At 55.6% G+C, this 11,205-nt stretch overlaps 1 protein-coding gene across 1 annotated transcript; it reads left to right on the plus strand.

Moving 5' to 3' along the window:
* The first annotated feature begins 1,141 nt into the window (after window positions 1-1,141).
* TIMM50 (translocase of inner mitochondrial membrane 50) lies at window positions 1,142-7,567 on the plus strand. The gene is made up of 11 exons (XM_036094849.2): window positions 1,142-1,288; window positions 2,155-2,311; window positions 2,849-2,880; window positions 3,082-3,103; window positions 4,555-4,613; window positions 4,706-4,825; window positions 5,233-5,337; window positions 5,437-5,535; window positions 5,888-6,044; window positions 6,364-6,470; window positions 7,357-7,567. The coding sequence occupies exons 1-11, from the start codon at window positions 1,181-1,183 to the stop codon at window positions 7,456-7,458; spliced, it is 1,068 nt and encodes a 355-aa protein (XP_035950742.1). The 5' UTR covers window positions 1,142-1,180; the 3' UTR covers window positions 7,459-7,567.
* Window positions 7,568-11,205: the final 3,638 nt, after the last annotated feature.

The raw sequence follows: 11,205 nt of genomic DNA on the forward strand, positions 1-11,205 counted from the left end.
GTATGAGGAGACATTGGAAAGAGATTATTAGACCAGAGCCTGCCTGTGATTGAAGTTATAGCCCATTCTCGCTTATGTGAAGTGAAGATCCTTAACCCCCCCCAGGAAAACCTAAATTCCCCCTACAGTGCAGGATACCGCAGTTGAGGGTCCTCTCCCTGAAGCCCACATAGCAGTGACACCAGAATTGCTGTGGCTTGTCTGATGGCTTGAGGGTGGAGATGGGGAGCAAGGTAGAGAATGGAGCTTATTAGTACCTTGACCTTCCTTCACCTTCCTTATTTGACAATTAAGTGTCTTTTTTTTTTAAATAAATGCAATATAAAATATATTTCAGATGTTGAAAAAAGGTATGACACCCGGAACACCCATGTCCCCACCACCCAGCTCAGGAAACCGTACGTAGCAGGTGGGACCCACTTTAAGCAGCAGCCCCAGTCCATTCCCCTACAGAGGTGACCAGAAGAAGCTTGACCTTAGTTATTTATCCCTAAATGTTTCATGGTCGTTTCCCATGTTTTGAAAGTCTACATAAGCAGTATCTGACTTCCTTTCCTCAAAGTAAGGAGGGAGATTCTTCGTGGCTACCTGTAGCCCCTTATTTATCGACTTCCGTCTCGATACGCCTGACCTCGGAGAGCCGGCTGTGCGGCTCCTCTGGCTGGGACCTCGCTGAAATGGCTTGCTTTCCAGACCTTTCTTCCTCGGAAGCTCCGGGGAGGAGGAGCAAAGAAGGGCTCTGAGGACAGGAGAGAGGGCTGATTCGGCCTCCAGGCTCCACGTGGGGGAAGAGTTTGGGAAGGCTGGCTTCCAGTCCGCTTGCTGGACGGACCCCCTCTGGGCGAGACGAACTAGCTCGCGGGTTTCCTCTCTCAGGACACCATCCGCAGCCACAGGGTTCCCACGCGGCGGCCTCAGCCTTACCGCCGGGCACTGGGTGTGCCGCCCCGTGGGGCTGCAGGGGCCGGGAAGCGCCCCGGGGCCCGAGAGAGGTGTGAGGCCGGCGGGCTGTAGCCAGGTCGGCCGAGGTTAGCACGCCTGCTGCTCTCCGCCCGCAGCCCTTTGTCTCTCTCGGGCTCCCGTCCGCCCGCCCCACCCCTGCGCCCCCATTGGTCAGGGCCCGGGCCCGGGCCCCGAGAGGAGGGAGCGAGTGGGCGGGGCCGCGTGGCGTCAGCGCAACATGGCGGCCTTCGCGGCGCTGTTCCTCCGCTTGCGGAGCGAGCTCCGGCTCGGCGCGCGGGGGCTGTGCGCGAGGCTGGCGACGCCGCCCCCCCGGACCCCGGACCAGGTGAGCCGGATGGGGGTGGTCCCCCGAGTGCGGGAGTCCCTTTCTGGAGTTCCGGGCGGACCGCCGCCGCGTGAGGGTTCTGGGACGCAGCACCTCGGGTTGCTGAATGGAACGCCGCCCGCGTTTCGGGGCGCTTCCCTGCCTCCCGGGGTGGGCAACGCTTGCGCCCCCGAGCTAGATGCTGCGGGCTGAAGTGCGTCCTCTGCACGCCACTTCCTGTGGACCCCACGTGGGTGCCGGGGGAAGAGAGGTCACCTGTTTCCCGTCCCAGTGACCTCTCAGGTAATACTTGAGGAGAGCCCGGGATGCTGGGGTCCCAGTCTGGCCTTGGGGGTACTTTCCCCGCGGTGATGATGAGGTAGATGTCTGGGCTTTTGATATCAACCTGCCTCCACATTGACAGAGATCCAGCCATTCTGACCTCACTTCGTGCCCTTACTTCCCCAGGCAAGCGATTGCCCGTCTGTCCCCGCTCCCATCCCTTCCCCTCTATACCCCACTACTGTGAGCCCCGGGCATCCGGATGCCTTAACTACCCGTCCAGTCCCCTTTTGTGCCCTCCATTGCCTTGCTCCCGGCATCCCAGTGTCCAGACAGTCTCCCTGATTTCATTTCCCTGCCCTACAGGATCCTGGGCACCCGGCCTAAAAACTCTTGAACCCCTGGGATTCTGGCCCCAGACAGTCTAGTTCTTACCTATTCTAAGAGACCCAGTCTCCTGGTTGCCCCTCCAGAGACTCAACACCCTGAGGCTATGTGGGTGTCTGCTTCCCTGGCTCCTGACCTTGATTCTTCTACCAGGGTACCAGAATAATCCTGCCTTTTCGCACATCCCTTTGGGCTAACCTACCTCCTGTCAATTGCAGGCCACGGAAATTGGGAGCCGCACGGGCACCAAGGCCCAGGCTCAGGGGCCACAGCATCAGCGGGGCACAGAGGGTCCCAGCTACGCCAAAAAAGTCGCACTCTGGCTTGCTGGGCTGCTCGGGGCTGGTGGGACTGTGAGCGTCGTCTATATCTTCGGTGAGACACATATTCCTGTTTCCCAGTTTTGTTCCCTTGGCCCTCTCTTCTGCATAGCCTACCCCCTTTTCCCTCTAAGGGTTTGGCCCATCTTCATGGCCTGGCTCCTCCCTCATTAAGGCAGCCATCTAGAACATCTGCCTTGGAAATGGAGGACCTTTTTTTTTCCTCTACCTACTTTGCTCAAGGTTCCACTCTTAGTTGGTTCTGCACTAGGATCCAGAGAGTCATTTAGAAGAGGGCAAGTTGGGGAAGGAGAGGCCTGGACCAGCCTCCTAAGCTGCCTCTTCCTGCAGCACCCCAAACTCCAGCCCTCCCCATCGTCCCTTCCTCCTTCAGAGACTGAGACCCAGCCCCAGTCCCTCTTCTCTCGGAAACCCAGGATCCTGACTACCAGCCCCCTCCTCTCTTGATCTTAGGAGACCATGCCTTTTCCTTCTCTCAGACCCAGGAATCCAGGCCCCCTGCCCTCTTCCTTCCTCAAGACCCAGGAGACCAGGCCCCAATTTCTCTCATTCCTCCCTGTCTCCCTTACAGGAAACAACTCTGTGGATGAAACTGGTGCCAAGGTGAGGGGGAGAGAGACCCAGAGGCTATGCCAGGGGTCCCAGCCTGTGGGTCCTTTCCCCTTTGGTCTGCTCAGGCTCATTTCTGGTCTCGGGGTGAGCCCTTTGCCTACTCCTCCCTGGGCCCTGGAGATTCCTTTTTTGGGTTTGGTGGGGTTCTGCCTCTGCCATCCCAGACCATATATTTTTGTCTCCACCTTCCAGATTCCCGATGAATTCGACAATGGTGAGTGAAAACAAGCACAGATTCTGAGGTCCCCGAAACTCCCTGTTCTGCTGTTTATAGGGATGTTGCCTTTCCCATCTGGTGCCCCCCCACCCCTCCTCCTTCCATTGGTGGGTAGGGGAGTCAGCAGCTGGGTGGCTTTGCGGGGAAGGGCATTACAAAGCCTCAGTCCTCTTCAGTCCTCTTCACTGGCCCAGGAGCAGATGGTCAGGGACAGATGGGGGAGGGGAGTCCACGGTAGGCCTGCTTGGAGAGAGGGGGCTGTCTATCACCGGACACATGGCTTCCTGTGCCTTAGATCTGAGCGGCTGCAGCCCTTAATCCCCTCCTCTTTATAACAGCCTCTTGTTTCCCCCCAGCCCCCCACCCCATCAGGCTCTTCATTTCCAAAACAATGTCTCTTTCCTCCCTCCTCCTTTTAGTTAACCAGCTTTGGTGGAGAGTTTCTGACAAATTGGATAGTAGAGAGTAGTTATCAGTCCTGTCACACCTGGCCCTTCCCAGGAGAAAAATAAAATTGGTAGGTCCAGAAAGCCGCCTGTTCGTGCTGGGGAAGTCTGCAAACCCACATGTTAATACATAGGTTACTTAAGTTGGGCAGGTGGGTAAGTATGATCTTTTAACTGGGTAATCTTTCTGGTTCAGATAAATCAACATACTGATGTAAATGGGGCATTTGTGAGCATAACTCGTTTCAGTATTTTGGCTGTGAAAAGGCAGGCCCATACATAGATAGTGGCTTAACTAGACTAAAAGTACTGTAATGAAGTAGGCAGTCAGGTAAGCTTCCTGCTTTCAGCTGGCTTCAGTATATCCATTTAAACCAGGATTTTTCAGACTTGGCCCCCTCGGTACTTTGGGGCAGGTAGTGCATTGTTGTGGGGGGTGCGCCCTGTGCCTTGGAGGGTGTTGAGCAGCATCTTGGGCCTCGGTCCCCTAGACGCCAGTATCTTGACAATCACACGTGTCGTCAGACATTGCCTAAGTTCCCCGGAAGATGGTGGACCAGATTGCTCCTAGTTGAGAACCACTAGTTTATAAAGTATATAAGTGTATGTATATAGTTAGTGCGGTTTAAATAGACTCGGCGTGTTAGCTTAAAGCAGACAGATCTGGAGGCCTGGTGGTTCAAAATGGACTGAACACAGTGGCATAACGTCAGCAGAGTTCTGTGTATGTGGGTTCTGAGTGGGCAGACGTACCAACGTTCTGTTTTATGGGGGGGGGGGGTGTAAGTATTCACATTAGAACTGGGCAGATGAATAAGTGTATTTACTCCTGCCTGGCGGTTATGTCCTTGCCGTCTACCTTTGGACTTAGGAGTGAGCTCATTCAGACCAGGTGGGTATGTAGACTTGTTTGTGTTGGGTAGGTAAGTAAACCCCTGGTTCGTCCGGGAGGTTGTGCAGTGGCTCATCTTGGAACCCCTTTGTGCCCTGCTATCCTCCTAGATCCGATTCTGGTACAGCAGTTGCGCCGGACATACAAATATTTCAAAGACTATAGACAGGTGAGCAGGAGCCCTGAGCCCAGTCCCCATCCCTCCAGCCCGGGCCCCCGCCTCCTCGTCTGAGTGCTCCCCACTCCGTCCCTCTCCCACAGATGATCATCGAGCCCACCAGTCCCTGCCTCCTCCCAGACCCTCTGCGGGAGCCGTACTACCAGCCGCCCTACACACTGGTCTTGGAGCTCACGGGCGTCCTCTTGCACCCTGAGTGGTCGGTGTGTCCTGGGGAAGGCAGCGGGTTGAGGACACTAGATAGACACGGTGGCCGGATCGCGAAGATAGGGTTAAGAGCAGAGATGCTGGAGCCCGCTCCACTGTGTGATGCTGGGGAGGAGGCGTCGCTCTCGTTGCTTTTCTCACCCGTGAGACTGCCTACCCCGTAGCTGCTTGTGAGCGTGCCTGGGCGCGCGGTCCGTGCTACTGAGGAGTCAGCTCTTAGTCTGGGACCCAGACCCTGCAGACTCCAAGACCCTCGGTCACGGCCGTGTACCTCTGAGCCCCACCCCAGAGCTAGAAAGATGGGGGAAGAGCACTCTCGTTCTGGGGACCCCCCCAGGCTGGGGCTTTGTTCTGTTGGGGGTTTCTGGGTCTTGGTGTTTCACTGTCCTCCCTGCCTCCCTAGCTGGCCACTGGCTGGAGGTTTAAGAAGCGTCCAGGCATCGAAACCTTATTCCAGCAGCTTGCCCCTTTGTATGAAATCGTCATCTTTACATCCGAGACTGGCATGGTAAGGCCCCGGGACAGCGGAGGAATGGTCAGTGTGGCCGGAGAGCGGGAGGGTCAGGGCTCAGCCTGACCCTGTTCTCCCTCCCATCCCACCCCCCAGACTGCATTCCCGCTCATCGACAGCGTGGACCCCCATGGCTTCATCTCCTACCGCCTCTTCCGGGATGCCACAAGATACATGGATGGCCACCATGTTAAGGTGCCATGTGGGGGCCCATGGGTGGTCCTCTGGGACTTGGGGGGGCTGGCACTTCCTGAGGGAATGAGGCCCCAGCTCTGACCCCAGCCTCAACCCTGCTTCTGCCCTAGGTCTGATCCTGCCCCCGGCACAGGCTGGGCTTCTAGGTTCTTCTTCCTTCCCCGGTATCTGGGGATGGGAGTGGGGCGGGGGGATGGTGGGGGGTAGTGTCTCCAAAGGAGACAGTTGGGGGTAACAGAGGGATATGAAGTTTGGAAGCCATCTGCTGTCTCTGTGTCTGGAGCCGAGTGTCTCTGGGACTGTGTGATTGTGGTAGCTTATATGAGACTCTGGGCCTTGTTTGCACTCCCAGGACATTTCGTGTCTGAATCGGGACCCTGCCCGTGTAGTCGTCGTGGACTGCAAGAAGGAAGCTTTCCGCCTGCAGCCCTACAATGGCGTCGCCCTGCGGCCCTGGGACGGCAACTCCGATGACCGGGTCTTGTTGGACCTGTCTGCCTTCCTTAAGAGTGAGGCTGACCCCTGACCTCCTGGCCTCTGACCTTGGAGCCCTTGACTCTCAAGAGGAATGATAGATTTTACCCATGTAAAATTGGGTACTTCGGTGTGGGAGGTTCACGAGCATCTTGTCGTCTTTAGAAGTTTCCGAGAATGTTTGGGGGTTTGGGGTGCTCTGGAATATTTAGGGAATACTTGGGGGAGCCCTTTTAGAGCGTTAAGAAATGTTCCAGGTAGCTCTGACCAGCCCCAGTGTCTGACGTTACCCTTGCGGGCCCTGCTTCCCTGGGGCCTTTCTGCCTGGCCGACCCCTGCCTGCTGTGCCCATAGCCATTGCGCTGAACCGCGTGGAGGATGTCAGGACTGTGCTGGAGCATTACGCCCTGGAGGATGACCCCCTGGAGGCTTTCAAACAGCGGCAGAGCCGGCTAGAGCAGGTGGGTCCCCGGATCTGCAGGGGGATGGGTGGCATCGCATCAGTTCCCGAGGCTCCCAAGAGAGGGGCCCTCGAGCAGCCTGTCTAGCCTGTCTTTGCTCTGGCTGCGAGACCTTGAGCGAGGCCCTTGTCTTCCACACTACCTGTCCTGTAGGGCTCTTGCAATGGGGGAGGGGGTGGTCGATTCCGCAGCCTGCTCTGAGAACAGGAGGCATGAAACGCCAAGCATAGGTCTTGGAGAGGGGTAGTCCATGATGGGTTCCAGCGGATCTGAAGGCCCCGGTTTTGTGTGGACGGGAGGTTTGGGTCAGGTCTGGGGAGAGGGATCCCTGGACACTTGGCCCAAGGGACTGGGCAAGGAGTTCTGGTGGTCTCAGTGTGATCCTGGTAATTTGGAAGTGGGGCTAAGAATAAGGATTGAGTCTGGGAAAGAGATCCTCGGGTCTAGACTGAGGTTGACCAGATTCTGGGGTGGGTTCCTGGGAGCAGGGCTGGAGCTCCTGAGTGCCCAAAGGAGGAGTCCTGGAGATTTGGGCCTGGGATCCCCCAGCATCCAGACAAGGGTCATGCGGCTGAGGGCTGGGCACCGGGGCCCAGGGAGCAGAACAGTGCAGTCTGATGAAGGGCCTGGGGTCTCGCCAGCATCCAGGTTAGGGTAAACAGGGTAGGTTCCCAGGGTTCAGGGGAGGGGCCTCCTGGGATCTGGGGAACGGGATTAGGACAGTACCGGGATTTGAGTCTGGGCTCCTGTGTCTGGGCTGGTGTTCTGGGGGCTTGGGGAAGGGGTCTGGGCTGGGCCCAGGTTTAAGGAAGGCGGCCCCTTGGATGAGGGAGCCTAGGAGGAGAATACCCACCCCGGGCTGACCCTCCTCTGTCCCTCACCCCAGGAAGAACAGCAGCGCCTGGCTGAGCTCTCCAAATCCAGCAAGCAGAACCTCTTCTTCGGCTCTCTCACCAACCGCTTATGGCCTCGCTCCAAACAGCCCTGACCTCTGAGCCTCCTCAGACTCACTGCCTGGGTCCTGGGCCCCAGGCCCCAGTGCTCCCAGACCATGGCTTGGGCAGCCACATCCAATAAAGTCCATCCCAGATGCCACACTCCTGTGTCCGGAGAGTCTCCAGCTGGGGCCATCGGGGTGAGGTCCGGGACTCTTGGGTCATCGTCCCACGGTGGCTGATGGGCTGCCCAGCACGGAGTAGGTCCTTTGGTGGATCAGGATTGGTTTTGAACACTGGCCTGGGAATCCGCAAACCCGGGTCCCTCTGGCCGCGTCTTCCCATGTGCCATGTGACCTCAAAAAGTGCATCTCACTCCGTGGCCCCAGATTCCTCATCTGTGGGAAAGGGAAGAGAGGGCGGCAGGGGGGTTGGAGAGGCAGGTTCCTGCGAGACCGCTGTGTGCACACCCCAAGTGTGGGCTCAGGGAAGGAGGGGGGTGCGGGGGGAGGGGGGCTCTGGCGGAGCAGAGCTCCTCCTGGCCCGAGAGGGCAGCTGCCGCCCCCTCTGTCAGCTGTGGCCCTGTGGGAAGGTGGCCTGGCATTGCTTGATCTGCTTTTCCAATAGAAGCCCGAAGTTGGGATTTTCATACTAAGTCTCTCGTGAAATGTTGGCTCCTAACTGGGACAGACAGACGGTGTGGCGGCACTGTGCGCTGGAACTTTCTGTGATGTTTATTCCATGTCCCGTGTCTGCACTGTCATGGTCGGACGGAGCCATGGAGCACCTGCAGCGTCATGAGGGTAACTGAGGACTGGAGCTTCTGCTCGTATCATTTTAAGTAACCTTCATTTAAGCAGCCACCTGTGGCTCGTGGCCCCTGCAGGGGACGGCACAGTCGCATGCCCTTCCCCAGTCTGGGTTCCCGAGTGGCCACGTTCAAATCCCAGCTTTGCCACTTCCCGCCTTGTGTGGTCTCGGGCAGGTTACTTTGCCTCTCGTGCCTCAGTTTCCCCATCTGTAAAGGTAATAGTACCTAGCTGGTAGGCTAGGCTGGAAGGCTGAGTGAGGCGCTCAGATGGGAGCTGTGGACCCTGGGCCATGCATCTGTGTGCCTCTGCCACCTCAGCTCACAGGTGGGGGTGACGGTAGGACCTGTCTTCCAGCAGTTGTGAGTAACAGGACGGCCCGCACTCAGCAGTGTGTAGATTCCCCTGGGCCTTCTCCCCCAGTCTCCGTACTGGCTCTTCACAGACTGAAATATCCTGGACCGCTTTGACATGGCCCCCACCCCCGGCTGGCCCAGCCTCTCCTCCAGCCAGCACTTAGTGCTAGTACCAGTTAAATATTTTTAAAAGACATCCCCTGGTGTTTGTTACAATAATTAAAATGTAACTGCGTGGGCCAGATCGAATCTCTGGACTCTAAGTTTTGTTTTTGTTTTTTTACTTTTATTTATTTGACAGTGAGAGAGGGAACACAAGCAGGGGGAGTGGGAAAGGGAGAAGCAGGCTTCCTGCTGAGCAGGGAGCCCAATGCGGGACTCGATCCCCGGACCCTGGGATCATGACCTGAGCCAAAGGCAGACGCTTAACGACTGAGCCACCCAGGCGCCCCACTATGTTTTTTTAAAGTCTCACAGAGAAGTGTTAAAATTTGCATACCTGCCCAGCCCCAAGGTGTACTACCTATAACCCAGGCTAGGTCTCAAGGGTCTTGGTTTACTCATTCCTAAGAGATTCATTATAGTACCTCCCTCGTTCATTGACTGACTCTCGCCAATATTTCCTAAGTGCTGATTGCCCAGCCTTGTTCTAGTCACGAGGGTGCATCAGTGAGCAAATTAGATAAAAAGCTCTCCCCTCGTGGAGGAAACAATGGTCAGATATTTCTCGAGGTAATAAATGCATAAAGAAAAATAAGGTATGGTAAGTAGAGTGGTTTGGGGACTTGAGGTGCTGATTTAGATTGGATGAAGCAGTCAAGGAAGGTCTCTTGGGAGGGTGTATCTGACAGATCATAAGGAAATGGGGAAAGCCATGGGGATCTCTGTGTCAGGCACGGTCACCTCAGGGCCTTTGCACTTGCTGTTCCTTCTGTCAGGAATATTTTACCAGGATGCATATCACTTCCTCTTCTTCCCCCCACCTTAGATCTTTGCTCAGATGTCACCTCAGCATGGCCTGCAGGCACTAAGATCAGCTGGTCAGGAAAAGTCCTGAATAGCCAGAGAGACTCCATGAAAATCTCTTAAAAGTATACCTCACACACAGATGTGACAGAATTCACCTGAAACATTATCATGTCTGGCACAAACTTTCAATAAAGCCTGGCTATTTTTATAATCTTTAAAATGTTTGAGATAGACGTGGAATCTGTTACCTTCCCAAGTTATCATCCAGGGCAGGACTTTGCCTTCTCCCACAGCTGGTTCTAAAGACTCTCCAAATTCCATTTGAATGTCTCCCGTGATGGGAAGCTCACTCCTCCACCTACCCCAGTACAGGGCCTAACTTGACTCCCAGTAGTTGGTCCACGAGGTTTGGCTCTCCGCTTTGGGCAACAGAGCCAGTTTGAGTAGGGGGTTGTGGGGGGGGGGCTCAAATGTCAACCTTAGAGTCTTGGAGTTTATTTTTCTTTCTTTTTTTCTTTTTGTTTTTTTAAGTAGGCTCCATGCCCAGCATGGAGCCCAATTCAGGGCTTGAACTCAACCTGAGATCAAGACCTGAGTTGAAATCAAGAGTCGGACGCTTAAGCAACTGAGCCACTGAGGCATCCCTCAGAGTGTATTTTGAAGGCACTGGGGAGCCATGTAGGAGTCTGCAGGAGAGGGACATGGTCAGATTTGTACTTAGACCCCATAGACCAGAGTGGTCACGGCTGGGAGAGAGGAATCGGGGCTATGGGACTCAGAGAAGGTGCGTGGCCATCTTGGTGAGTGTTAGGGAAGTGCCTGCAGGAGGGGGAATCTGCCAAGAAAGGAATTCAATAGAGGAGGGAGTAGAGAAGACACGAGGAGGGAGTAGAGAGGACCCGAGCAGAGGAAAGACCTGTGCGAAGGAGCCTGGGGTGTCCGCCCGTGACCATGACCCTCCCCTGCTCAAAAGACTTTCATGACTCCAGTTCTCAAGATTAAGAGGAAACTTTTTTTTTTTTTATTTTTTGGGGGGGGGCCTGGGTGGCTCCGTCAGTTGAGGGACGGACTCTTGCTTTCAAAAGGCTCAGGTCATGATCCCAGGGTTGTGGGATGGAGCTCAGCATCCAGCTCTGAGCTCACTGGGGAGTCTGCTCTCCCTCTCCCTCTCTCTTCCTCTGCCCCTCCCCGCACTTGCGTGCTCTCCATAATTAATGAATCTTAAAAAAAAAAAAAAGATTGTATTTTTAAGTACTCTACACCCAATGTGGGGCTTGAACTCACAACCCCGAGATCAAGAGTCGCACACTCCGGGGGGCGCCTGGGTGGCTCAGTCGTTGAGCGTCTGCCTTCGGCTCAGGTCATGATCCCAGGGTCCTGGGATCGAGTCCCACATCGGGCTCCCTGCTCTGCGGGAAGCCTGCTTCTCCCTCTCCCACTCCCCCTGCTTGTGTTCCCTCTCTCGCTGTCTTTCTCTCTCTGTTGAAAAATAAATAAAATCTTAAAAAAAAAAAAAAAAAAAAGAGTCGCACGCTCCACCAGCCGAGCCAGTCGGGCACCCCTAAGAGGAAACTCTTTAACTGAACTCTCTCCTTCATGAAGAATTGATGAGCACTTGTGTATGCCCGGTTCTGCTGGGCTATACTTTACTGATCATCCTATCTTC

The sequence above is a fragment of the Halichoerus grypus genome, chromosome 15, assembly GCF_964656455.1.
Source record: "Halichoerus grypus chromosome 15, mHalGry1.hap1.1, whole genome shotgun sequence".
NCBI classification, from domain to species: Eukaryota; Metazoa; Chordata; class Mammalia; order Carnivora; family Phocidae; genus Halichoerus; species Halichoerus grypus.